Below are 27,512 nucleotides of genomic sequence, written 5' to 3'. Positions count from 1 at the left end.
TCTTCACATAGCGTTTCCAGATTTGTTGCCACTGAAAGGAGACAAACTGTCTCCAATTACACAGACTGATCACTAGTGACATTAGATGTATCTGCTGACTTTTAGCCTTAGCTGCACTGCCTCCATCACTCACCACTCTGGCCTACTCTGTGCCTTGGAAAGCAAATACCTTGGAATTTTCCAAAGATAAAGGTTGGGATTCCCATTCTGTAAGGTTGAGCCTTTGAGCTGCCACAATAAGTCAGCAGGAATGACCCCCCTGGGAGTAGCTGAACATGAGAGATGTAAGACAGGAGAATGTAGTGCGACTGCTTCTACAGTATGTATTACTACTGTTGCTGCTGTTGTTGCTGTGCTGGTCCTCAGTGGCAGGCTAAGACTGATGGAGCAAATCCTGAGCAGACCTCACGTTGAGGCCTGTGTGTGTAAGGAGAAACGGGAGAGGGAGGAAGTGGGAGGGAGAAGTTGCGAAAGAAGAGAAGCAAGGGGTGTTGAGGATAAAGTAATAGAGGGAGAATAAAGTTAAAGCAGATTAATTAAATCAGGAACAAGGGAGTTGAGAAAAGAGCTTGTTGGAAATGGATTGTGACTGGGAAAAGGAAAAATACTCACTGAGAAGATAGGTGGCACATAAGCCCATAAGAGAGAGGCATAAGGCACATGTAGACATATATAAGAGAGGACAGGGAGGCCACACTGTGTCCAGTGCAAGATCTCCCCAATATTTGTCATTGCGCTCACCTTATCCTACCCTGTCTTCATCATCCATGCAACATCTGGGGCTCTGTACCTGGTCTTAGCAACCCCCTCTCTGCCAGGGGACAAGATGGAGAGAGAGGGGATTAGGTTGACAGTGAGGTGTGTTACCAGATCCTGTGTTAATGAAAAGCAAGTGGAAGCCCCACATTCCTCCCTCCATCCACGAATCACCACTCCCCAAGGTAGGGGGGCATTTGTAGTTCAATGAAAGAAAGAAAGGAGGTGTGCAAAAGAGAGAGAACAGATGTCTTGGGGTCCATGAAACAAGACCCTCCCTAATCTCTCAGCTCTCTGACTGCTCATAGAGTGCCCCTGATTTCCTAAGAATGCACACACCCACACGTCCATAGACCCTGTTCCTATAGCGTGCTTTATTTTTGCGCATACAGGCTAAGTTTTGCTCTCAATCCCTTTCTTGTGTGGACCTCCAGCTTCTTCTTCCCTGCGTTTTACTCCAGCGCACTTGTAAATGAAAAATTCTTATTGTGAAACAAAGCGAAAGCTACCCATTGTTTATTTATGTCCTGTCTTTATCTTTCAGTTCAAGTTTTATTTTGTTTCTTTGGCCAATCTTTGAATTATGATCATGTCAGTTTGTTTACTCTGCTGAAAGAAAGCCACTCTCTTCCATCTATCACATTATTTCTGCCTCAGTGGTCAGGAAAGAGCAGCTGAGTTAAGCCAAGCCAAGAAAAGATTTATATTTATCTGCTGTGATTTGGCACGCTCGCTATACTAATAAATTATTTTCAGCACATTAATAACAGAAATACTATGTCACAGAGAAGACGTGAGGAAGAGGGGTCCGGTCTGTTCAGGTATTTACCTCACATTTCTGCTTGATGCTGATCTTACATTGTTATTGACATTAAATGTAAAAGGTCGATATTTAGGTGATATTAGTTTAATAAGACTCAGTCGTCATTAAAACCATGATTTCTGAGTCCACCGGCTTATCATCTAATGTGCCTGCTTTTGTACACACATGTTGATACTTGCACTTTTCTATAGGTAAAAGTATTTTACAACCATCAAAACTTTGAAATCTTCCAACAGGGACTGTACAAAATGTTTGGTTCAAAACAAGCTCCTCCAGCTTTCTAGAGAGAAAAAGTACTTTCCTAATAAATCCTAGTAAGAAAGTACCGTTACTCTCTTAAAAAGCTCTTTTGTAGTACTTTCTAGGAGTGTTTTTTTAATGTATACTTTGTCAAAACAGTGCCCAGCTGTTAGTGATACATTTTACATTTTTTGATTATAGAGAAAGATAGACTGACTGTAAGAGAAAGCAAGTGTACATCTTCATGAATAAGGTAAATTACTATTCATACAGTTGTTGCTTTATATCGTTTATTACTCGCCATTAGTTTGCCACACAACTCTTTTTTTTAATTGTTCTACTTCTGTTCATATCCAACCAACACACAAACACACACACACACACACACACACACACAAATGGATGCATACCATTGGAGTAGCCAAAGAAAAAGAGGCATTTCTTATTGAGTTACATTTGAAAGCATCCATACGGAGCCCGAAGCTGTTTGAAAAAGATTTCTCAAAGTCAGCTTAAAACCTGATAATTTGTCAGAACCCAGCCTTAGGCTGGCTAAAAGAATATCATGTAATAAAAATTCCACTTTTAGGGGAAGAAAACATTCTGTGTATGTAGCACATAGACTTAGCTTCATATGTAGCGTTCTTATGAGAAATTACATTTAGTGTTGGAATAAATGCATATCTTGCATACACGATCTGCTTACGCCTTGCAGCTCTCATTGAACCCATATTTACCCTATTTGTAATGGCTTGGCTGACATGCAGCTTTTTGCACTGAGCTATTTTGGCCGATAGCGTCCCCTGCTACAAAACCAGTTTCCTCTAGTGTCCTATAGTGGTCTTGTGGTGAGTGAGTAGTGTATTTCTGTGGTGAGTGACAGTATATTACTCCTATTACTCTTACCATCCCAGAAGGTCTTCAGGGGCCTCTCCTGGTTATGTAATGACTCCTTTAGGTTTCTTCTAATTGATACCAGCACGTCGCTGAGTATAAATCAGCCAGGCAGTGGTCAGATAACGGCTGCCAGGGAGAAACCAACATGGTAAATCAGTCTCCGATCCTATCTAATCTATCTAATGTTTGCCAGAGATGTATTTCACTTCAGGAAGATTTCTACCCAACCTTTTCCCCACCACCCACTTGGTTCCTCAAGTGTCATAGGTTGTGCATTTGCCTGCAGTAGATATGTGTGTGTGTGTGTGTGTGTGTGTGTGTGTGTGTGTGTGTGTGTGTGTGTGTGTGTGTGTGTGTATGTGTGCACTAGTTTACTAATCTACTAGCAGTGAAAGCATTAGGTACAGAAATCCAAATTAATTCTCAATGGGCTTTGTTTATTATCTTGACTCCATTCTAATAGTTTAACACAATTACACAGTTATTCATACACATGCATCCATGGACTATAGCTGTGTATTTGTTCCTCACTTGTTACAGCTGCTTTACAGCTCTGATGTTTCTAGCAGTCACCTAAGGGGATATATAAAGACCAGTGCTATGTGTATAGTTAATTAGGGCTCAATGGTTTATTTATTAAAAATTAATAAATAACCAGACGGCATATTATTATAGATGTGAAGAAAACAAAGTATTACTTCTTAATTTGTTTTCCCCTATTTGTAACCACGATGTACTGTATGTGTACATCGGGCAGAGGTGATTCACTGACATCTGTCCACTGGCCTTATTGATCACCTCTCTTACCAGCCCTGTCTTAGATCAAGACAGTCCAAACAGCTGCCTGTGCACCTATATTTACTTCCTTATTAATCAAGTTCTTACTTCTCTCTTCTCCTCTTGGTCTTTTTCTTTGCCCAATGTGTCACTGTTTGGTTTTGTCTGTGTGTTTAATACTCATCATTTATAAATATATTGTATATATGCTATACAAAGCCCATATTTCAAATCATCTCACCAGTATTGAAAGATGTTACCTCCTTCTTATGGCAGAATTTCACAGTCCGGCTGTGTAATGTCTTTGGGCTGTCTGCTGTCTCTGGAGACAAACCTACAAAGTGGTAATATGGTCATAAAGAGCAAAGGCAAGGATGGGAACAGGCTGAAGAAATGTGCTTCTGACTATTATTCAGCATGAAAGCAGGAACAGAGTTAGCGATGGAGAAAGAAAGGGATTCCCCCTCATTAAAACCACTCCCAATTAGGCTGATTATTGAAAGTGTTGGCTGCTGCTGCTGCTGCTGCTGGCTTTAACATCAGGATGCTGCGGTCAACCGGGCTGTAAATGACGCATGGTGAGACGGGAGGAAATGCTTTGCTACACACTCTGTGCGTGCGACTATGTGCATGTGTGTGTATTTATTTCCACTTGTTCACCTGGGTGTGCATGGTAAACGTCTGGATTTACATCTGTATGGATGTAGGCATTCGGCTCTACTTTGCTAAATGTGCCTATGTGTGACTGCACTTAACCTAAATGTGCTTTTATACATAAGTGTTCATGAAAGATTTTCATCTTAACAACCCAGTTTGGGAGTTCCCTTGAACTGTGTAATAAATCGTAGCCATGAAAATAAACCCATTGTCCACAGTTGAGTAAGTAATATCCAAGCTCTGTCTGTGCTACGGCACCAGGAGATATTACCAGGTAAGCTGCCAACTTGTATCAACAATATCTTTCCTGAAAGAAATGAGTCATTCCAGTTTAACTTTTACCCCAGATTGTCTTATGCAGTAGAAGTTGTCTTTCTTTGGAACCCCATGTTGTGTTATTGCACTTTAATGTTGAATAAGATGTTCCTTAGTCAGTTGACCAAGCCTGGAAATATTTGAGTATCCTTGTGTGTCATATCTTCATCACATCATAGCTCACTTTCTCTCTCATATCCTCTGTTCTCGTCTCCACACTCTTTCCCACCATCCGTGTCTATATCTATTCATCTCCTCATTTGTCACCTCCTCCCCCAGTCCCCCAATTCATATGCCTTTCCATCTCTCCTTCAACCCCCATTTATTTTTTGCTTTACCCCAAGTGAACCGCAACTCCAAGTAGGCTGTCTTTACCTAAAGCTTTCAAATATAAGGAATAAAAAGTTTTATTTTTGGTGTGGTTTTTATGGAAAAATATCGATAGTGTAGCCTGCCAATCCAAACACTGTGTAATTTGCCATCTGCTCCATACACATCATGTCATGCACAGTGCGGTTTTTTTTCTACATACTTATGCTGATGTTATTTCTGGGTGCTAATTCTGAGTTAACAAAGGGTTTACCATGTTTTAAACAGCTTATATTATCATAGAGGTAAATCCTGAATGTTTGACCATACATTGCCTCTGTTATGCTGTTGGCAGCTTTTTGCTACATGTCTACTTGTTTCCTTAAAAAGAGGTATCACTGCAGTTCAATGCACAGTTGTTCTGACTGCCTTTATCTTATGTTGAGACTTAATGGGATTGCTGTCTTCCATGATAATGGTGTCCCTGTTCACGGGACCTGAGGGCTCACTGAACTGTTTGAGTGTGAAAATGATATGAATCATATTTCTTTCGCAGTTCCCAGATCTTATCCTACATTGGCAACTATGGCCAGTTTTGAACCACTGAGTTCTGGGTTGAATTCCTTATTGCTAAAATGTAAAATATCTTGAAGCATGAAGACTTGCTTTCAATTTCTTTCATAACTGCAGCTAAACCTTTCTCCCGATCAGTCCTGAACACCGCTTTGAGCAACATTAGCCAAATCTAATGTGCAAAACATCATTGGTTTTTTCTCCCATGAACTGTTGGATTAAGGTCAGGACTTTGACTTTGCTTTTCCAAGGCATTGTTTTCATCTTCTTTAACCATTTTGTTGCTAAGCATCACATTTCTGCATGACCCACTTTCTTCTGAGAAATAATTGCTCCATCAATGATGGTGAGCCATCCTGGCCCAGATCCAGTAAACAGGCCCAAATCAAACCCCATCCCTCTTTGTTTCACAGATAGAATAAGGTTGTTGTGCTGCAGTGCGGTGTTTCCTTTTTACCAAACTAGACGCTTCTCATTTAAACCAAAAATGCTATCTTTTATACAGGACAGCCTTCTGGGGTGTCCTAATTATCATTAGTGAATTGCAAGTAGGGAGCAGTGATGTGTTTGGAGAGCTTTGGTTTCCTCATTGCGATCGTGGCTCAAGAGTTGGACTCGGACAGTCTCGGTCGTTGTGTCCTTGGGCAAGACACTTCACCTACCGCCTACTGGTGATGGCCAGAGGGGCCGATGGCGCGATATGGCAGCCTCGCTTCTGTCAGTCTGCCCCAGGGCAGCTGTGGCTACAACTGTAGCTTGCCTTCACCAGTGTATGAATGTGAGAGTGAATGAATAGTGGTATTGTAAAGCGCTTTGAGGGTCCCGAAAAGCGCTATATAAATGCAATCCATTATTATTATCATTATTATTATTGGTTTGTCTTCCTCATTGATGCTGCATTGATGACCTCTTGCAAGAGAGACTTTTAGTAACTTAGAAGCCACCAGGGATTTCTGTATGATCTCCCACATCACTCTTGGCATGGTTGATCATGCCTGTGAAGGGTAACGATGCTCTGGAATTCCCTTCATTTGTACACATGTTGTCTGACTGTGGATCAGTGGATTCCACACTCTTCAGAGAACGTTGTGTAACCTTTTCCAGCCTGGCTAACCATTGACAATTTTTTTTTCCTGAAGTCCTTAGCGATCTCCTGTGTTTGTGCTATGATTCAACTTCCTCAAAGCCCAGTTCATTCACCATAGCGCCCACTCCCACCTGATTGTTCTCCCACCAATTAAAAATTCCCATCTACCGTAAAATCGAATGCTAAAACTAGAGTTTCTTATACTTTTCCACAGAGATGTGTAATACTGGGTCATTTTCCTTAACAGATAAATGACTGAGTAATATTTTTATGTCATTTCATTAATTGTATTCCTTCTTTCTTTGGCTTTTAGGTGTTGTGTGAAAAAACGATGATGTTTTCGATCACATTTATGAAGAAATATAAAACAGTCTGACAAAGTTCAAAAACTGTTTTCCTGCTAGACGCAGAAACAGGTGTTGCTTTCTTTGACTTTCCCAGACTAACAGCCAAGTCAGCTGGAGTGAGAATGTCTCGAGTTAAAAGACATGTTTGAAGAACCACTTCTCAGGGCATTATTAGTCATCCAGTGTTGAGGTTTCCAAATGGGCTGCCACCGCTGTAGCTATAACTGACCTGATCAGCCCTCCCACATCAACAGCTAGTTGTCATGTATAGTGAGTTATGGCAGCAAAACTACAAGTTCAGGAGAGCTTGTGACCACAATGATGCGTCTCAGGTTTAATGGAAAGGACAGATGATGTTTCAAGCTTTCCTTATTAAGCTGGGGCTTTTGCTACCTTTGGGGCTTACAGGATGAGTGGGTGTTTGGCTTTTCTCTCATTGTAACGTGTCTGCTAAACCTTTTACTTTAGCAATTTACAATATAAAGACAAAGATATGCAGTTAGTTTCAGATTAGTTTGACCGTTTCAAATACCCCAGTGTGCCTCTGTCCATGAAATGAACTCATGGAGCCCCATTATATTAACTAATATTTCTGTGTTGTAAATTTTACACCCAGATGTTGTCTAATCCCAGTGTTTCTGGTGGCTTAACACTGAATATAGTTTAGCTGGTTATCTGCACACAGAACACGAGGTCCAAGGCATTTACATATGCCTGTTCTGAGCGAAGAGTAATGTTGTTTCCGTCCCCAGAGAGCCAAGTATTTATGCCATTAACATCAGGCGAGCACAATATCCACGAGGATGTGGTTGGTGTAACTGCACTGTAAGTTTTGCTGCTCTGTTATCACAGTGCCAGACTGTTGTAATTGACCAGTGCAAAAACATAGAGGCAAGTATTTGTGCAGCTGATATTTGAGGTTCAGTTGTTTATGTCTTTTCATTTCGTCTGGCCCAGTTGCAAATGAACAGTGTTAGTTTTTATACATCGTTAGAGGTATCGATATTTCACTTTGAAACCAGGATTGATTTTCCACTTTTCCCCATTTGTCTGAACCTTTGTCCTTTTTTCCATTGTAGAATTACTGAGCGCCTGCTTCTACTTTACCCACAAACCATTTATCCTTTACCTTCTGTTTTCTCTCTTTAGTTCTGCCCTGTGCTGTGCATGACATTTATTGCTACTTCTTTTGTGTTCCAAGATGCCATTCAGGCCGCCTCTGTGCTGCTCGAGGTAAAAGATGTGTTGGTGAGAACTGGACTAAAGGAGCGGAGCCGTGTACTGTTGGCACCATTTTCCTGCAGCAGTTCCTTAGAGGCTCGTTGGTGTCGCCACAGTGGCAGCCCTGGACCCGAGCCCGGCCCCCCCAAACTGCTACTAGACCTGAAGGGAGGCCTCCTGCAGGTTTGTATAGGTTTAATTATTAGGCACAGCGATAGTTGATGGAAATGAGTCTCTCTGAAGAATGCTTTGTAAATGTTTTAATGAGCTTCTTCCTGCTCAACACCAGTCTTAATCTCAAGGTAGACCTACCACCCACTAAAACATCCGCTTAACTGTCATTGGTTTCCAAATGAAACCATACAGCATTTATATGCTGACACCCACTCACATCACAGCTTCTCACAATCTGAACACTCCTCTTGAATCTGATATTCCTTTTTAATTCACCATGGCTTCTGTCCTCTTTGGAGTGAAGCGATGACAGTAGAAATTACATGCTGTAATTTCACTGTACATTTGAGTCATATCTACTGGTTAAGTGGTGGAATATTAAAAAGCTATTAATAGATGCTGTGTATTATATATGTGTGGCTTTTTTCCTGTCACAAGTTACATAATGCCCATACTGAAAAGTCCCTCTTCAATGTGACTGACTGAGCACATTATTACAAGTGTATTATTCCACATTACTTGCTCAGGGGGAACCCCCTGACCCCTTTTAGTCAATGATTCTCTAATGCTCTTATTGCGTGCCCACAAACAGAAACATCACTCGCAACTCAACACTTAATACGTAATCATACATTTCCCTCTGCAAATATTGGCATTTGTGGTGTTTTAATCAAGTGCTGTACGAAAACCACCGGAATTCCCTCAGATTCCTTCTTTTCGTGCTCTCTTTCCGAAAACATGGGGGGAAAAAAAAATCCCCAAATTTTCCTGTTTTTAAGAGTTTAGTCATAACCCACCCTTGCAAAGCTAGTGAGCGGCGGCCGAGCAGTCGGGCAGCTCCATGTGTGAAGAGTTTTTGACTCAGAGATTCCTGGTCCTTGGTCCAAACCCCAGGCAGACTTGCTTTGATGGAACAGGGGAAGGGGAATGCCGCGGATAAGTGGGGAAGACGTAAGGTTGTGTTGGGTAATGTTGGTAAGGTTGTGAATGGGTGATGATGAGGGTAATCCTGACTCCTTCTCTTCCTGTTTTGGAAAAGAAAGTGTTGATGCAGCTTTTCAAGGAAGAGCCAGAAGTCTGTAACATGTAGCCTTATCCTCATGCCCATCTGTTATTTAACTTCTTTCGACTTTTCCCCATTTGGAGCTCCTTATGCTCCCCTTTTACTCTTTTAATCCTTTCTCCCAGTCATCTCACCTTTTTTGTTCTGTCCCAACAACAGGTCTTTTGGGGCCAGGAACACCTGAACTGCCTGAAGCTGATAGAGGAGCACCTCCGTGCCTACTTCCACCTGCAGAAAGGGGATTCAGCTGAAAGCTGTGCTAAAGGCAAGGCCTGCCACACCCAGCCACCTCCGTCTCCAGGCTCTCCCTCTCCTCGGACAGAGCACAGCTCAGATGACTTACGCACAGGACGTTTCCAGTATATCCAGGACTCAGGTGAATGTCAATGTGCTGTACGTTGATCTGATGTAGAGATGATGTGCGGCTCATAGAACAGAGATTGAAATGTAATAATAATAGTAGTAATTGTTTCTTGATAAGTTTCGGTCCATAGGATAAACAGTAACAATGGCTGTTTATTCATATATTCGTGTAAGTGAGTTGGACAAACTTAAAAAAAAGAGCTTTTGTGACAAAGTGAGATGTCACTTAAGATACACATCGACTTAAATCAAAGTCAGATCAAAGCCCTGTGTGAAAAGAAGTTTCATCAGATATGTCTGCCTGTTTCCACTCTGAGTAACATGGTGTTTATTCCCTCTCTTTGTGCTTTGTGTGCGCTGTCCTTTAGACACACACAGCAACATTATACACAGAGGATCAAACTTCTCTCTGGCTGTAGACCAACCGTCCACTCTGTCAGCTGTGGTTGAGTCTTTGTTTGTTGCACTGTTCAACTGGTCTTTGATGCATTTAATATTCTGGCTGAAGCAGAAAAAAAAGTACAGTAGTGAACTAGAACCAAGAGGACAATCTGTCTGCAACATGTTGTCAAACTGGGCCCCAGAGCAAAGACCAGGAAGTGCCGCTCCCCAGGTCTGACAGGGATAGATGGGGTAGATGGACAGGAAGAGTAAATGAAAGCTTGGTGGAAACGAGGGCAGAATGAGTCTCTAACCCACTTTCTCTCAGTTGAAAGCAAAGCCTCATGAATGTATCTGCCTGTTCTTTCATCTGCCCTTTTTGTTGAAGAACAATATGCTGTCCACCTCTAAGAGAGCACAGACAAGAAATGGTTTTATACAAAACCAAAAGTTTCAACTTGTGAAGCCCTGGAACCAAACAAAGCAGAAATTCTCTGCTTGACTGTTTTTTTTTTTTAAATAAACATTTTTCCAAAGGACTTGAATCCCAAGCAGCAGCCACAAAGTGAGTCAAAACACCACTCAGAGGTTTAGATCCAGCGTTCTCCAGCTTTTGCAGGTGCTTGGCGTGGTTCAATCAATGGCCGTTTACTCAATAGCAAAAATGGTTACTTAGCCACTATGTTTATGAAGGGCTCCTTATGCATATAAACACTCAGAAAGCATGGAAACATCCACAGCAATTTCTGAGGCAAAATTGTTTTGGTAGTTTCAGATACCATAGTACAAATAACCATGCAAACATTGCTACACAAAACATGGATGCAAGTTAAATATAGTCCCTTTGAACCAAAAGGAGAAAAAGTAAATGCTTTTTTTAACCTATATTTCAGGGGGGAAAGAGGCCACTCTTATAATTAAACTGGATTTCTGTTCAATTCATTGTATCAGTGGGTTTTTGCCCCAGAATCCTTTTCTGCCCCTTGTTTACTTTTTGCTGTTTTAGTTCTGCCACTTTTTTTCTGTTACTCGTCATGTGTTTTCTCTTTTTAGTCTGTAAGTCTTGCTCTGAAGTATAACCACAACAGAAAATCACTGACAAATTAAATAAAATCCTGTTTTGTTTTGTTTTCTTTCCTCGCAGCTTCACAGAGACTGCCAGGTCCACATGAGGTGGTGTTTTACAGCGAGACAGACGATACCCCAGGGGTGATGTTGTGGAGATACCCAGAACCTCGTGTCCTTACCTTTGTCAGGATAACACCTGTTCCCTTCAACACCACAGAAGACCCTGAGATCAGCACTGCAGACCTGGGAGATGTCTTGCAGGTAGAAAATGACGCCCGGGGTTTGAAACCAGATCTGACGAGTAACGTTCTCAATCAAAAAGATAGCCTTTTCTTTTGCGTAATACTTAGAATAACCAAAGTTTTCAAAATAGGCATCCAATGAGCCCACAAACCCACCAGGAAAGGTTTTTCACAGAGGTCGGTGCAAGTGACATTTTCCTAGAGACTTCTACAGGACCAGAAATATTTTTTCAACTGCAGGCTTTACCCCCTGGTGGCCATTAGAGAGAATGCGGGTATAAGGCACTTAGTATTTGCATTCTCTTTTCATAGCCGTTCATCTTATGTTATGTTATATTATGTCCCTTCCATAGTATATAGAGAGTATATGTCTTATATGTCTGCCTTTACTCCAAAACTCCAAAAAAGCAAAGAACAGTAATGCATTAACCAATCCATGGTCCAGCTCATTGTGCAGATGCTATAGTCAGATACTAAGATGCAAGATTAGGAGAGAATCCACATACCTCTGCCAGTAGTCTTTGCTTAACATCACCTGCACTAAAAGGGAAATAAAGCGTCGTAGAGCTGGACTGGGGGGGGGGGGGCGTTGTAATTCCCTTGACATGAGTCATGAGAACTCCTATACACTGCATGTTATTGAATGACAGAGACCCCTGCTGTCTTTCCAAACATGTAATACATGGTCAGACAGCTGTGGAAGTCATCGTGCATGCTCTGGTGTGAATAGCCAGGTGTCTCAAAGCACAGATGAGGTTATATTTTGGCAGGGTGCAGCAGCTACCGAGCCTTCAGGGCCTCAGTGGGGGACAGGACATCCCACTTTTCCTCCTATCACTCATTTCCCCATCCTCTCTTTCCCCATCTTCTCTTTCCAACTTTTCATTCTTAAAGAAAAGATTCATCCCAAATTGTGTTCTTTTGCATCCTCCTCCATATTCTCTTTTTTTTCTTGAAACAGAAATATGACATTTGTCAGTGCCTGATAGTGTCATTGCAACAGTCGGTTGGATTTATATTTTTGACCATTCCTTTAGGAATTGAATTTGTGGGAACAGAACATGCAAAACATGTTTTGTCACCCTCTCTTCTTAGCCCAGTCAAAGCCATCTGTGTTTGGTCTGATTTTATTTGAATGGCGTTGTTATTGTGGTTTTAAATTCAATTGTGTGACTGAGAAGCAGCTGTATAGCGACTGATAAATGATCTACCACTAGATTCTCAAAATATGATGCAAGGATGGGTCAAGTACATAAATACAGACAGCCGATCAAAGATTACATTATTGTAACAACAGTTTAGCATTAGTTCGTGATGGCTATAACATTGTAAGTGTACAAAGTTTTACTATGACAAAATAATTCCCAACTGGCTTTTAGCTTTTTTTATTCAGTTTGAAGCTTTGGGGTTGGATGTCCTCGTCTTTTCCTTCTCCTATTTTTCTCCGGCTGCAGCATAGGTTTCTCATCTCCCCATCTCCTCTCTTTATCTTTCACATTCTTTCCTGAACTCCCATAGCCATTTCACCTACAGTACAGATTCTGTCTGTTTATGTGTGCTGGCCCAGGAGAGGAAAGATTTTGGAAGGTGCTGCAGATGTCTGACTTTCAGCGAGGCCCCACAGCTGTAAAGTCTGTAATGAGCAAAACTCCTGAGCAAACCCTCGAGCTGATTGGCCACATATTGAGTTACAGTAGAGAATAAGAGGGAGCTGATGTGTGTAGAGGAGAGAGAGTTGGAGGAAGATGTGATGATAGAGTTGGGATTGGGGGGAGGGGTTATTGTGGGTGGAGGAATAGGAAAGAACATTGAGTGAAAGGGGGTTAAAGAAATATATATATATAACCATAGAGGGGGTGGTGTCTTCTGCAGTTCTGTTAATGCCTACAGAAGCCTCAGTGTGAGAGGATCTGTGTGACAATGCTACACTTTCTCTACTCCAAGGAAGAGGATGCTGATTATTTAGCAGCTGCTGGAAATGACAGGCAGGCAAAAATGAACTGTACGTCCTTCCTGATGTATACTCTGCAATATAATGCATGTTACTATTACACATATGTGTCCTGTGCACAGAAAATGCATTTTCAGATCACATTTACACAAATAACACTGATTCACAATGTGTTGTGAGCCACTAGGACAGTAGTATATCAGATGTCAATAAGAATCATGCATTTGCGTCTGCATTACTACATATGTCTGTGCCAGTACGTAAAAGACAATGCCTGTGACTACAGACATGTGTATTAGAGTTGTGTGCATTACACAGCAGGAGTTATGGAACCAGTGGTTCATGAGCATATGGTTTCCACATCTTCCACTCTGCTCCTCTTCCCCTGTCATGTGGCATGGTCCTATCTCTTCTGACAAGTCTGTTAAAAGGAATCAGGTGTTGAGGCTACTGCAGGGATAGTGGTGAAAAGAGGAGGCCCCAAGCACACAACTGTTGTTAAAACTCCTTCATGTGGGGATTTGATGCAGCATCTGCAGAGAAAAGCAATGGAAGCCATTGCATTTGACAAGTTAGAGAAATCTATAAAGCACATTGTGCAACATTAGTTGTCTTCTATTAGAAAGGACTAGAACTTGTAAAACTACTGAGGCAGCTGTAAAGGATCAAAAAGTAAGCAATGAGTCTCTCTGCTGTTTTTGTGTTATCCATGTAAACGATGCTGCAGCATGTTCATAGGGTTGCTGGTAGTAGTACAAATGTAGGACATAACACACAATGTGTTTGTTTGTTTAAACTGATTTAAATTCGGTGTTAAAAGCTATTCCAGTACGTTTTTGAACACTGCTAAATATGTTGTTGCTAAACTAGACGTGAAAGTAATTCTAAGATATTGGATATCTGTTTACAGGTAAATTACATTTACGGTTGTTATTTTAACTGAAGTTCTTGGTCATCAGCCAAAGTTATTGCAGTCCCAGGTTTGATTAATTGTAGCCCCAGTGACATAATGGTAACGCGTTGCCTTTTAGGAAACATCAGCAGTCTCGTTTAATTCGCTTTTTTAATTCCTCCCAGGACCAGAAAGAAAGTCCAGCTGAGGGGAACGGAAATGCAGCCATAAAACTCCAAAACACAGTAATGGCTTAGTTTGTATTCCAAAGGAATTTCATTTACTTTACATCAAGACTGAAGAGAGAGAAAGAGAGAGGGAGAAGGCAGTCATAATTTCTCAGGCCTCTAAAATTACCATGTGGCTATGCAGAGATGGAGGCTGATAGATTTTGAGAAATGGAAAGTGAGAGGCATAGGGAAAGAAAAGAAATAAGTTGTTAAGGGCGAGTGATAGTCAGCATTAAGCTGTGTGTTCATTCCTCTCTGTCATTTATGAAGTAATTTTTTTAAATTCTTTTTTTTAAGCATATTAGCAGGTGGACAGAGGACTGCATGTAAACAAAATAAAAATAGGTTTTCCGATCGGTTTTCCTCACTACCCCCTCCCCCCCTCCTTTTGTCACACTCCCCCCTTGCTCCTTTCCTTTAGTCCTTCCCCACTTTCCCCTGATCTTCAGAATAAATGAAGGGTTGTACTGGCGGGGGGGGGGGGCTCCTGCTCTGAGCCTTGCTGCTCGCTTGTCCCCAGAGCAGATCATATTAACATTTTATAAAATCAAGATTTCCTGCATTTAAATAGTTGTGGTTTCCCAACTGGTTCCAGTATCTCGGAGGGGGAATTCAAACCTCCTTCCATTACTCAAAGTCAAATTGCTGCCTGAGCTGTTTTTACATACGGTTGAAGGGGAGCAATGTCAGAATTTGGTGGTTGGTCGGAGGGGACTCTTGCCGCTGAAAAGCATCTGATCCCTAATGGAGCATCCACAGGTTCCCACCTGTAGAGTGCCGAAGCAATGAGCCGATGATAAGAGAGAAAGGTGACTCATTGTCACCTTCTTGTTACATGCAGTCAGTTCTCTGAATCATAAGCAGGTGTTCGTCTTGCTCTCTTTTCTGTCCATCCTGTTCGTGTTCCCCTCCTCCTGCTTCTGTGGGGCCTGGGAACCATGGAGCAAACACAGGAGCTATGATTCAGCTTGACCCCAGCTCAGGGGAGCTGGAGGAGATGGAGCGTGTTAAAGCAGAGAATAAAAGTTCTAGTTCAGACACAGCATCCAGTAAAGTAAATGTAACAGAGTCTTGTCTCATTCAATTGCCTTTTGTCCATGCCGACTTTTCACAATATGCAATTGTGTTACTGTGATCATCCACTCTCTGTTGAAGGAAGTTGCCCAAATTACTCTGACTTTATTAAAAAAAATCACACCATCTGCTCCACTGCTGTTGCGTGCATGGCGTTGTGGGGATAGCCTTTCATGTCCCAGCAGGCCTCCGTTATGCCATTGTGGCCCCTCTGGCCTGCGAGCGGTATCATAAAAACACTGCAGCCTGAGATGAGCCACCAACCTTCAGCCATAACTTGTTTTTGTTAATGTTATATGAAACACAGGTCCACCATCAGCTTCACATCTGTGACACGCCCTTTCCGCCGATGCACTCGTTCTCTCCGATGAATAGAAATGTTGGAAGGTAAAACAGGGTACTCAACTGGGTATTTTACTTCAGAGCGACACATTTACCCAGAAATAGCGAGGTGGAATTTTAGCCAAGGTAACTATTATTGTAGCAGGACAGTGCTCAAGCGGACCTGCATTAGTCACAGCTAATGCACTATAAAAATAAAAGACTGTCCATGTGGTTAATTTGATCTGGAGTTTTTGCACCTCATCCACTAAAATCTCCAGTCCCCCTATAAGAGTTTGGCAGAACAGAGTAAAAACACAAAAAAAGAGTGAGCATGAAGATCTCTGCATGGGCTTATTCCTGATTTTCCACACTGATTAATGTTAACATATATCAGCCCACCTGAGACAGCATAGCAGGAGTCATTTTCATTACAATTTTTATTACATCTCTTGAATAAACATTTGTTCAAGCTGATGTCAATTCAATTTGTCTGCTGGCTGATAAGAGGTAGCAAGCAGTGGAATTTTTAGACATATAGGCATCAGTGAAATAACAGAAGACCTAATAGCTCTGTTGATATTGTTAATAAAAGTAATGGCAGACATGGCTGTGGATGTCAGCAGCCACGGCCCCAGAGCGAGCTGAGGGAGTCTTCAGTTGCACAGACATACTTGAGAATTTGTAGCAATCACACCTGGGTTGGTGATGGAAATTGACTTAATTTCTGTATGTTGTGTATTTGCTTTAGTTTGGCTGCCTTTAGTTAACCTTAACAGTCCTGAGTTCTCAGAAACAAAGGTGAATTATATGAATGGAAATATCATCCATACATGCACAATGCTGCCAGCACTTCTGAATATAACATTTGTAAATAGTTTTTAAAAATTGCTTAACATGTAGTGTTGTGCAAATGTCTTGAGTCACGTTTCTTTCTTTTTAGCCAAGAAAATCTGAAATGGGTGCAGTGACTTATTGAAACATCTGCAGACATACATGGAAATACAGCACTTTTTTGTATAAGGCAAAAGCAGAGTTTATACAGGTCTAACAAGCTTGAAAGTCAATATTTGGTATGAGCATGTTTATTGTTTCACACAGTCTGAACTCTCTGAGGCAGTTTTCTTGTCATTTCTTTAAGCAGTCTTCAGGAATAGTTCTCCAGGCTTCACAAAGGATATTTAGAGGTCTTTGGATGTTGGCGGCCTTTTGTTCCATTCTCTATCAACATGATCCCACACTGCTTCAATAATATTGGGCTCCAGGCTCTAGGGAGGCCAGCCCATGACTAATAGGGTTTCACTGTGTGTTGTTCTGTCCAGGTATGCTTTTACTCCATTGGCAGTGTGAAACCGATGCCAATCAGAGTACGTTCCAGTAACATCAAAATCAGATGATACTTTTCCATTAATTTTAACACAACCTTCAACATCCCCCACCTATGTTTTACAGATGGCTGTAGACACTCACAGTTGTACCTCTCGCCTGACCACCTCCTTACATACTGACAATGATTTGACTCAGAAATTTCAAATTTGGATTCATCACTCCATCAGACCTGTTGCCACTGATTTTCAGTCCAGTTCTCTTGTGTATTGTGGCATACCTTAGCATTTTCTCTCTGGATTTGCACCCTTCCACTGAGACCATTACTGATGAGATTTTGGCAAACAGTCTATAGATCAACTGAAAATCCAGACGCATCTCGCAGGTCCTGTTTCAGATCTTTGCTAGATTTTTTTTCCCCATTTCTTAACAAGATGATGTTTAGATACAGTTCATCTGCTGTAGATAGTCTCTTAGGCCTGGCTCTTCTTCTTTTCTTATCCTCTATTTCTTAAGTTTCCTCAGATGTTTTAAGGACATACTGCACACCATGTGCCATGAATATATACCAAGTTTCCAGCTACCAACACTCATCTTATTGGTGGTATTATTTTATTTCTGTCAAACTTTGTTATCTTTAGAATTTTTCATAGATTGAACTAAAGAAATGCAAACAAATTATGTGTTTTTGCAATAAAAAACAAACAAACAAGTGCCTAAATACAATTTAAAATGGTCTCGATAAGTTTTCTGTTACTGATTCATCATTTGAGTTAGTTGCCTTTTTCTTTTAATCATTAAGTGATTCATGGGTCAATCTTAAATGTCTCAACCCAAAATAAAAGGTCAGGTACTGTATAAGGACTGGACTAAAAATGATTTAAAAAGCAGAAAATGGACAAAGACAAACTTTGCGGGTCTCTCGGAAAGACTAAAGAACCATTTCTCAAGATCATCTTGAATAACTACAAGAAAGTGCGGTTTCTTGGAAGCAAAATATAAAGAAATGAGGGGTGACTCAAGACTTTTGCACAGTACCGTAGCTTCTCACGGATTTAAAGCAAACCCAAAATGGAACATTAAGTTGGAATTTAGGATAGCAGATCGTTTTTTGGCTTATGTTTTGCCCGCGGTCGTGGTGCCAGGCCTACTCTGTCGAGTTCTTGTGGAAAACACAATCTCGACCCATGCAGCCAAGGGAATGTCAGCTATTCAGGGTTACATGTTGTTTATCAGATAAGATACACACACAATCAGGCAGCGGAAACTGACACTGCCCAGACTGTATGATACGCTCACATACATACGCACACCTGTGTATACACATACGTATACATGCATATTCTCTTTCATATGTACAATTATACATCGTTTTCTTCTTGAACACATATACACAATCCATTTGAATTATACATAGGTGCCTTCTCCTCCTGAAAGCAAGTGCCAGATGTTCAACTTACACATTAAGAAAACTCCTTTTTTCCTCTTTCCGTCATTCTGACATTTTTGGATTTGGTTATCGATTGCATCTCAACGTTCCTCCAAAGTTGCACCACAAGTGAAGGGGAACATGACGTACATTCAACCATGCAAATGTATTCTACTGTACCATATATATACACCTCATATATCCCTTTCTGCATGCCGTCATGTGTATAAAATATCACAGGTGAAAAAAAAGCACGCCTGGTGTTTTAGCAATGCATTTCAGGGAATTCTCAGTGGAGATTCAGCGAGTTTCCGCTCCAGTGGCTCAGCGTTGGGGGTTGCGGGTGCACAACTCTGTCAGGTGCAATTATGAGAAGTTGATTCCAGGAAAACCTGTGTGACATTGATTATATGATGTAAGCTACAGTTACCTCATCCATTCCTCTGTAACAGTACAGCCCTGCACATGAATATATGGATGCATGCACACATTTTGTGAGCACAAGGTTTCTGACACACACAAACTTGCTGACAGTTCCAGGAGTTTGGTAATTGTCTCAGGAGTTTCATGCCTCCGGTAAACAAGTGGACTGTCATATGTGACATATGCACACCGACAGTACTAATGCACCCAAAGCATACACACGCATTCCTCAGTTGTGTTCACGTTCAGTGCGCTGCCACTACTGATCCATCAGTAGCCAATATCTGCAGGTGCTTGGTTTCGCTGAGGGTACCAGACACCTTTATGTTAATTTTGGTACAGTGTGAGAGGAATGAATGGAGCCCTACCAGTCATCACATCAATGATACTCAATGTGAAAACACTCAAAAACTGATTGTTATTCAGTGTGAGAAACGGCTCCAGGACTTCAATGCTAATGGCCGTCTTGCAGCATGCTGTTGCTGGGTGTTTAGTTATGCTGTGGTCATGAAATGTTGTTATGGAGATGAGTTGTCAGCTTGCTGTGTTGGTGGTCTGTGGTCAAAGCGCTGTCATTTTTTCCAACTAGACGAGAGATTAAAGATCGGTTGTGTCTGACGTGAGTAAAATTCAAGGTTGAAATGCACATGCCATAAAAGAAATCACTTGCTCATTTGTTCTCTGAGATGGGGATTCCCCATGTCTTTTAAGGGTCAGTAAAGAATCAATGGTTAATGATTAGACTACCATTGTAGCTTAATGCGCAGCTAGGGGATCCACAGAACAGAAATATTACCTGTTATCTCACAGCAAATGGTTAATTAGTTTAAGTCTGGGCGGGTTAATTAGTTAAAACAGCTAGTGTGTGAAGGGATTTAGGAGCCAACTGTGTAATGCTTAACAAATACCAAGAGATTAAAAAACCCCAGCTGAAACTGTTAACCCTCAGTCATAATCTCTGGGTCTCTTCCACAGCATGTCTTTTGTCCCGTCTTCCTTCTCTCACCCCAACTGGTCCTGGCAAATGACCGCCCCTCTCTGAGCCTGGTTCTGCCAGAGGTTTCTTCCTGTTGAAAGGGAGTTTTCCCTTCCCACTGTCACCAAAGTGCTTGCTCATAGGGGGTCATATGACTGTTTTTCTCTGTATGTATTATTGAAGGGTCTACCTTACAATATAACGCACCTTGAGGCGACTGGTATTGTGATCTGGCACTGTATAAATAAAATTGGATTGAATTGAATATCCTGGCTCCCTGAGATGGCTCTCAAAACAATTGAACACCTAAACTCAAGTTTTAAGTGTCATTCTCAAGAGGAGGCCAAATGGAGGATTAGTTAGTTAAATGCTTTTATTAAATGGATCAAAAGCAACTGTTTAAGAGAGGAATCTGTGGCATTCATCTGCAATGGAAAAAAGTATATATAACGAGGTCTCACTTGATTGTGTACCCAAATTCAATAGCCACAATAAGAAATTAAGTTAGTATTTTTAACAGAAAATTGCTCAGTATAACTGTAATGCTATAAGGAAACCCAGAGGGTTTCGAAAAAGCCTTGTTGGTTATATAGGTCCTCATGATGTCATTGTGAAATGTGTTTCCTCACAGTTTTGTCAAAGCTCTGAACTACCTGCGATAGTTTTAATTTGTGAGTAGTACATACAGGCTGGCTGTATGGGGGCAACAGGAAGCAAAGAATGATTAAAGAGTCCAGAAAGTTCCAGAAATCTCAATTTCTACAAGCGCTACGATATACACACACACACTCACACACATATATATATAATTACATATATTTACTATATTTTTTACTTACTTTGCTTTCAGGTACCATGCAGTCTAGAGTACTGGGATGAGCTCCAGCAAACCTTTGTTCCATATCGGGAGTTCAGCCTATCAGAGAGCTGTGCCTGCCAGCTGCAGTTGCCCAGCCTCAGCCTCACCAACCAGCAGAAGGAGCTGGTGGCCTCAGACCTGTGGAGGATAGTACTCAATCATAATGGAGATGGAGGAGATGAACAGAGGTGAGGAAATTTTGCTTTAACTGTCCATATGAGAGCCTGTTTATGTCTACACACTGGTATGTGTGTGAACCTACAGACCGTGTGCCGTCCTGTTTGAGAAAAAACAGAAGGAGAGTGCACCCAGGCTGCTGAGCACAAAGAAGTAGAATGTATCCCTCGCCCCACATCTGGTGTGCAGGAGCAGGGAGCGGGCTTGGAAGGCGTTCAGATCGGCCTAATGAGATTTCCCAGCACACCAAGTGCCTGTCAGGGCCCATCCGGATTCCTTCCTGCTTACCTTGAGTGTATCTAATCGAGGGGAAGCTCACGGGAAGCGAGAGTAGTCAGGCCCCCTTTGGCTCATAAGTTCTTAGGCCTGGCCTGGCCTGTGCTGGGCAGGGTTGAGCTAGGATGGGATGAGTTGGACGAGGCTTGCAAGATACTATAGCACCCCAAAGAGCGTGCTTTTACTCCCTGCCACCGCTTCCTCTTTTCATTACTGTTACATCTTCCGACCTTCATCGATTTTTCTTTTTGTTCTTTTTTCTTTCCTTCCTCATCTTCTTTTAATCTTTTTTTCTTTTTCTCTCCCCTTATTTACTTCCATCTGGGATTTAGGGAACTTTTAGCGGAAGAGCGTTGCCGAGCCCACATTCTGTGTGGCTTAGAGAGCTCGAGAAAAACAGAGAGGAAGGAATAAGAAAACATGTAAGAAAAGCAACAGAAAAAATCTTCAGGACCTTTACTGTGTAAAGCAAAATATACATCTGTATTTCATTACAATCATATTCCGAACACTACATTTCCTTTATGTTTAAATTATTTGTCTTTTTTGATCAAAATTGATCCCCCTTTCCTTACTCACTCGTTTCATCTGCCTTACTTTAGTTTCCACCAGAAAAATAACTTGGCTGCCCTGCCAACTGGAAGTAATGAAAATTGTCAACATATGATGCTTATCTTTTTAAGGAGTACTCTGCTTGCACCAGCATTTTTCAGGTCTTGAGCGTTTCCTGCTGGAGTTTTTATGGTGGATCATGGTAGCAGCAAATTACAGAGCAAATGGTCATTCACTTCAATTACCTTCCATTCAACATCATCAACCATGACATGCAATTAATGTCCACGGAGGGCTTCTCCTGGAAACTGCATGTGTAATAATGTTCCTAACAGCGAGGAAGCTCTTTCACATTTCACCTTATTTCATTTCTTTTTTTTGAATTCTCAGTAACTGTATGGCTGGTCTCAGTGTGCTTCCTGAGATGGATGTCACACAATTTGTACACGAACACTAAAGCATTCCACTCTTAATAAGAATCAGATTATTTTAATAAGTCCATTGATTTTCCTTTTTTTTTTTTTTTTTGTGACCATTATTTCACAGCTCGGCTTTTGTTATTTAAAAAAAACAAAGTTTGATAGAAAATCATTTACTGTTTTCTTTAAAACTGTCAAGTACTGAATCCCAGTCATATATTAGGATATTTTTCTCTGTATTATTTCCGTATGGAATCATTTTATATTCACAGGGCGCTGTCAGTTTAAAATTTTCCTCATTTATTGCAGTCTCTTTAATGATCGTTTGTAAATATTGTCGGCTTTCTCTATCAACATTTCCCTTCCAGTTCGGATAGTGAGTGTGGGTCCCAGTTACCCTGCGATCAGCTGGTCTCTCCGATTGCACTGGCAGCCTGTACCCGAGTGGACTCGTGTTTTGCACCCTGGTTCGTCCCGTCCCTGGGTGTGTGCCTGCAACTAGCACACCTGGAAGTTCACCTCTGTCATCACCTAGAACAGCTGGGTACAGGTAAGATTTGTAATATATCAAAACAAAATCTCTTCCAAGTCTGAAGTATATTGGGTTTAGTAAGAGGGATTACCTAGGTGTTCGAGAAGTTGACTTCCAAAAAACTCTACCTTTTCTTGTTCTGTGTTTGATCTCTCATGGTAGCAGTAAAGTACACTCAGATATCATCTGTTACCTCAGCAGCCCTCAGTTTGATTGACAGCTTAAGTGTCCTTTTTCTTAATGGAATTAATTGACCTCTTGTTTAAAACTCACATCTGTTCACATGTGGATTTAATTTACATTAATCCATTTTGTGTTTAATCTTTGTTACTTTTTTCAGTATATTAAGTAAAAAAAAATGATGTCTCTCATTCCTCCAGCTCCATCTCGACAGCTTCATCCCTTCCTGCCAGACCGGAAGTTACCTCAAGAGCAAGAGTTCACGGGGATAGGTGCTCGGCAGCCACGAGTCTTCTTGCGACAGTGGAGCTACGGACCACGTCATTGTCAGGAGTTCAGTTTCTCCTCTCAGCTAGATTGCAAGCTGTTGGAGTACCGAAACTTAACACACCTTCAGCTTCTACAGCCATGTCTATTACAGGTTGAGCTCAGCTTTTTACATAGTTCTTCTGTCTTTACAAAAGTTTTTTTCCCAAACGTTGATATTCATTTGTTTTCATTTGTATTTCAGGGCCAGGCTACAGCAACCTGTTGCCCCCAAAACACCTCTTTTGATGTGAATGTGTTTGTGGATCCAGTGGCACTTAATGTCAGCCAGTATGCCATCCACACTGTCGACACTGCCCTGCACAGCTGGCAACAGGTAACTGCAACACTCCTCATATACTACACCAGATATTTCAGCTGCATAACAGACATATTCCAAAGAATAAAATAAGAATTAATTAAAAAGTCAGCTTAATTGTCGATTATAGATTACTGATATTGCTTTTGGTGATTAAAAATATTGTGTAATTCTGAGGGTTCTTAAAGCAGAAGTTATCATTCAGTGTCTCGTCTATTGTACTTGAAGCTAATGTTGAACGCAAAAGAGGTTACATTTTCTTATGGGAAATTTTTATAGCCAAAATTTCACCACTGCAAGAGGAAGTGGCTGCGACCAAAGGATTAGTGATATGATGGCTTTGGTTAGAACATGTTGGAGGATGATTTTTTCACTTGTGTATTTAAGCAGTTTGGTGCATTCAGACATTTACATTAACAAGGGATTTCCCCTGATGTTTGATTCTAACATTAGTGTAGGGTTATTTGATTTAGAGCCAGGGACTAGTCAGTCTGTAGAGGAAATTCTAGAAAATGCATGTACATTTAGAAACTATGCCTTTGTCCCAGATGGAGTATCAGCTAAACAAACTAATAACGAAGTAGATTTCATGAGAATGGTTTTGGTTGGATGCCAGTGGTAATAAAATTTGCAGGATGGAACTGCCTTTCTGTTTGGTGTAAACTCTGACTAAGTGTGTCTGTTCTTGGGCTTCTAGTGCTTCTATGGTCCTCGTCATCTCTCAGTTCCCAGCTCTCAGCACTGCCTCTGGTAGCCAGGATATTTGTGTGTGAAGTGATGCCCATTAAAACATGGTAAAACTTGAGTGGTGACACCTGCCAAGACTTCATCTGGCCCTAGTCCTCCACCCACTTGTCTATTCCACACGCACACAAACCCACACACACACATGCTGGTTTCCCTGGCTTTGTATGTTCTATCATTGCTCTGCTCAGCTTCGCTGTGCTGACTCATATACTGGTCTCTGGAGACATGAGGCACTCTCATAGTTTTACATGCATGCAAAAACTCACTGCCAGGTGAAAGAAATAATAGTTCTTGTTTTCCTAGGAACAGCTGTGGTTTTTTTTTTACCTGCATAAAATAAAATTAGGCATGCTATATAGAAAACATAATATTAAATGATTGTTCTGTGTAGCAGTTTTAATACCTTTGTTTTCACTCAGGGGCATCATTGACTCATCGAAAGCGCTTAACCGACTGTGTTAGGTTATTGGTCATATTTGACCCATGGCTTCATGATCGCATCATTTAACACAAGCTAGTTAATGTTCCCTATTTCTGCTGAGTATTTTAGTCATAAACAAGACTTGAGAGCATTAGTCTTATTAGAATGAAAGGTCATATTGCAGCTTTACTGGAGTGTTACAGACATGTTGGTATCCGTGGTGGGCTTTACCCAACATGCCAAGCGTGATTACTTGGGTTATTAGTCGGTCTTATGATCTCAGGCGCACCTCATTTGATACTGACTGTGTGAATGCTATCTTGGCTCAGCGACTTAAACCCCCAAACCGAGCTTTACAATGCATACTCAGATAAATGTTGGCTTTAAAGATTGACTTAGTCAAATACAAATACTGAACTCTGCATCTACACGTTCATTCTTAAATGATTAAGTTTGCTGTGCTGTCTTTATTGGTCTACACAGCAGCAGCCTTGTAACTTCTACAGAACCTTTTAACTACCTCTACCCTTCACCACTTTGCTGAACACAAGGGAAAAACACTGTAATTATAAGGCAAATGTGCTGCATGTGACTACAGTAGTTCTGGAGTAAGGGGGTAGACAGAGGTCAAGTTTGAAAGGCAGATTCTTGAAAAAAAAAGTTCTTGTCCACTTCAGAAGATTTGAAAACTTCCTTGATAATGGAGCATTGTTTCCATTTTTGGGGTTTCCAGTGAAACAAAGTCTTGTATTTGATGACAGAACCATTTATGGGTGCAATTAACCCTCTGACTGGTGAAATCCTGCACTGTAGGGAAAGATTCTTTAAGATAACATAAGATTTGATTTGATAGAAATTCTCTTTGCCCATATTGTCCATGTATGGAAAAACGTGAGCCAAGCTAAAGTGTAATCAGGAAGAGTCAGAAATATTAAGAGTGTCTGTCCTTCTACAGAAGAAGGAGGTATCCTAATGTGTGTAATTGTTTCAGTGATTTTCATGTTTCCTTGTGTCAAGGCTGGCAGGCAGGCCTGTTGTGATGTGGCCTGCAGGGTTAGCATCGAAACATAGAGAAGATTCTTCAGCTACAATTGAAACCTCATAACCCAGACGTGGTCATAGGAGACCACCGCAACCAGAACAGCTGGAGTACTTCCAGATGCATAGCACTCGAGTGTAGTATATGTTTGTGATTTTCACTCATTTAGCAATAGTCGGTAATAATACACAGTTGTAGTCATGGTAAATGAAGTGCTCTTGTTTCCATAATAACATCACAAAGGATTTCTGGCAATCGCAAGTCCACAGGCCAAATAGCGTCTCATTAATATCAACATGAATGTATGTTATGGCTGTTGTAATGCATGTCCCCAAGTAAGCAGGCTTACTTTCGTCCCCCCCAACCGAGCTGCTGTTGGCTCTAACATCCGCTGAGCCTTCACTGAGTTTTGTCTTAATATAAAAGAGATAAGAGACTGAGGTGTACTGGAGTCTTTTGGTTGCTTGGAACCAAAGATGAGGAAAACATGATTTTTTTATTATCTTTCTTCATATTTCTGCCTCTTGTCTTTGCACTCAGTAGTCCCATGTGCCCCAAACCTCAGCACCCCACCGCTCTAACCTCAGGCCCCATGGCCCTCTATTTTCAATTCTCAGCCCCCAGCCCCACCATGAGACTTTGCTCTGCCCTAACCCTCAGACCCTAACCCCAGGGAAGTGGCTTTGGTGGAAAGCCACACAAAAGCCCAGTAGTATTTACACACTCTGCTTTCTCACAGAACATTCACAGACTGTTACATGTGGAATTGAGACAACAACAGGAATTTTCCCCCTGTTCATTTTTTTGGGGGGGTTCTTCCCATATTTGAACGATTCTCTTCTTGTCTTTGTAGCCGGAAAGAAAACGATTCAGAGATCATGTTACTGGTTCTTAGGCTCTGGTCATGTGTACAGAAATATATTGGTGATTTTAGAACTGATAAGTGTTTCATTATGTTCATTTTACAGGTTTCATTATCACCTCAAAGGTGTCTTGTTTCATGAGTGTTTCTTTTAAATGGGTGTCGTTATTTACAATCTGTTTTCCAGACATTTTATTGTTACCTTGTTATTTATATGTAAGCCATTGTGCAGTGCAGATCCGGGTTAGGCTCTGCGAAAGCTAGGTCATTGTATCTGGGTGGATTATGGAAACTGGATCCTTTGATACTGTCGACGATGTTTGAAAAAGCTGTCATCTTGTGCTTTTTAACAAGATATACGTGTTGACTGTTTAAATATCTTTGTCTTTATATTTGTCCGTTTAACTCGGAGACAGTCAGCGAGTGAATATGATTACCGGAGGAAGCTTTTCTGATGTCTGTATCGCGTTGCCTTGTGAATCAGAAGAGAAAGACGATACCTTCAAAGAGCGGGCTTAGCAATGGCATCTTAAGATGGCAGCAGGAAGTTTGTAAATCGCAGTGTCACATTGGAAAGGGAGCACAGATAGTGTTCCACTATAAAACTGGAAATGGATTTAAAGCCACTGCTGCAGCTGTCCCATCTATATTTTGCTCTCTCTACCTCTCTCACACACACATCTATCATCAAGTGTTCTTTTAATGGTGTAAACTTTCCCATCCGTTTTCAATAGCATCAACAACCCCAGGACCCTGAACGTGCTTGGCAGTGAAACTCTGAGATTTTACTGCCAGCCTCTTTTAACCATCAACCATCACTCTCCCCCCCCACCCACCCCCAAGCCATTTAAAAGTATACAGCAGGCTGAGGTCCCTCTTTGTTGGGGTACTTGAGGAGTTATTGAGAA

General features: G+C 41.3%; 1 protein-coding gene across 4 annotated transcripts in view; it reads left to right on the top strand.

Annotated features, from left to right (window-relative positions):
- The window catches only part of vps13b (vacuolar protein sorting 13 homolog B), a 298,568-nt gene that overhangs the window by 226,017 nt on the left and 45,039 nt on the right, over positions 1-27,512 (top strand). For all 4 annotated transcript variants that reach the window (XM_084942710.1, XM_084942712.1, XM_084942711.1 and 1 more), the window contains 7 exons: positions 7,983-8,185; positions 9,399-9,615; positions 11,128-11,312; positions 20,766-20,962; positions 22,567-22,748; positions 23,111-23,331; positions 23,422-23,553. In XM_084942710.1, the coding sequence (XP_084798836.1) occupies positions 7,983-8,185; positions 9,399-9,615; positions 11,128-11,312; positions 20,766-20,962; positions 22,567-22,748; positions 23,111-23,331; positions 23,422-23,553 (1,337 nt within the window). The remainder of the gene's footprint in view (positions 1-7,982; positions 8,186-9,398; positions 9,616-11,127; positions 11,313-20,765; positions 20,963-22,566; positions 22,749-23,110; positions 23,332-23,421; positions 23,554-27,512) is intronic.

Source organism: Perissodus microlepis, chromosome 11, assembly GCF_051167445.1.
Source record: "Perissodus microlepis isolate ML-2025 ecotype Zambia chromosome 11, ASM5116744v1, whole genome shotgun sequence".
Lineage (NCBI taxonomy): Eukaryota > Metazoa > Chordata > Actinopteri > Cichliformes > Cichlidae > Perissodus > Perissodus microlepis.
Note: the sequence above shows the minus strand (reverse complement) of the source record. Positions and strands in the feature narration are given on the sequence as shown.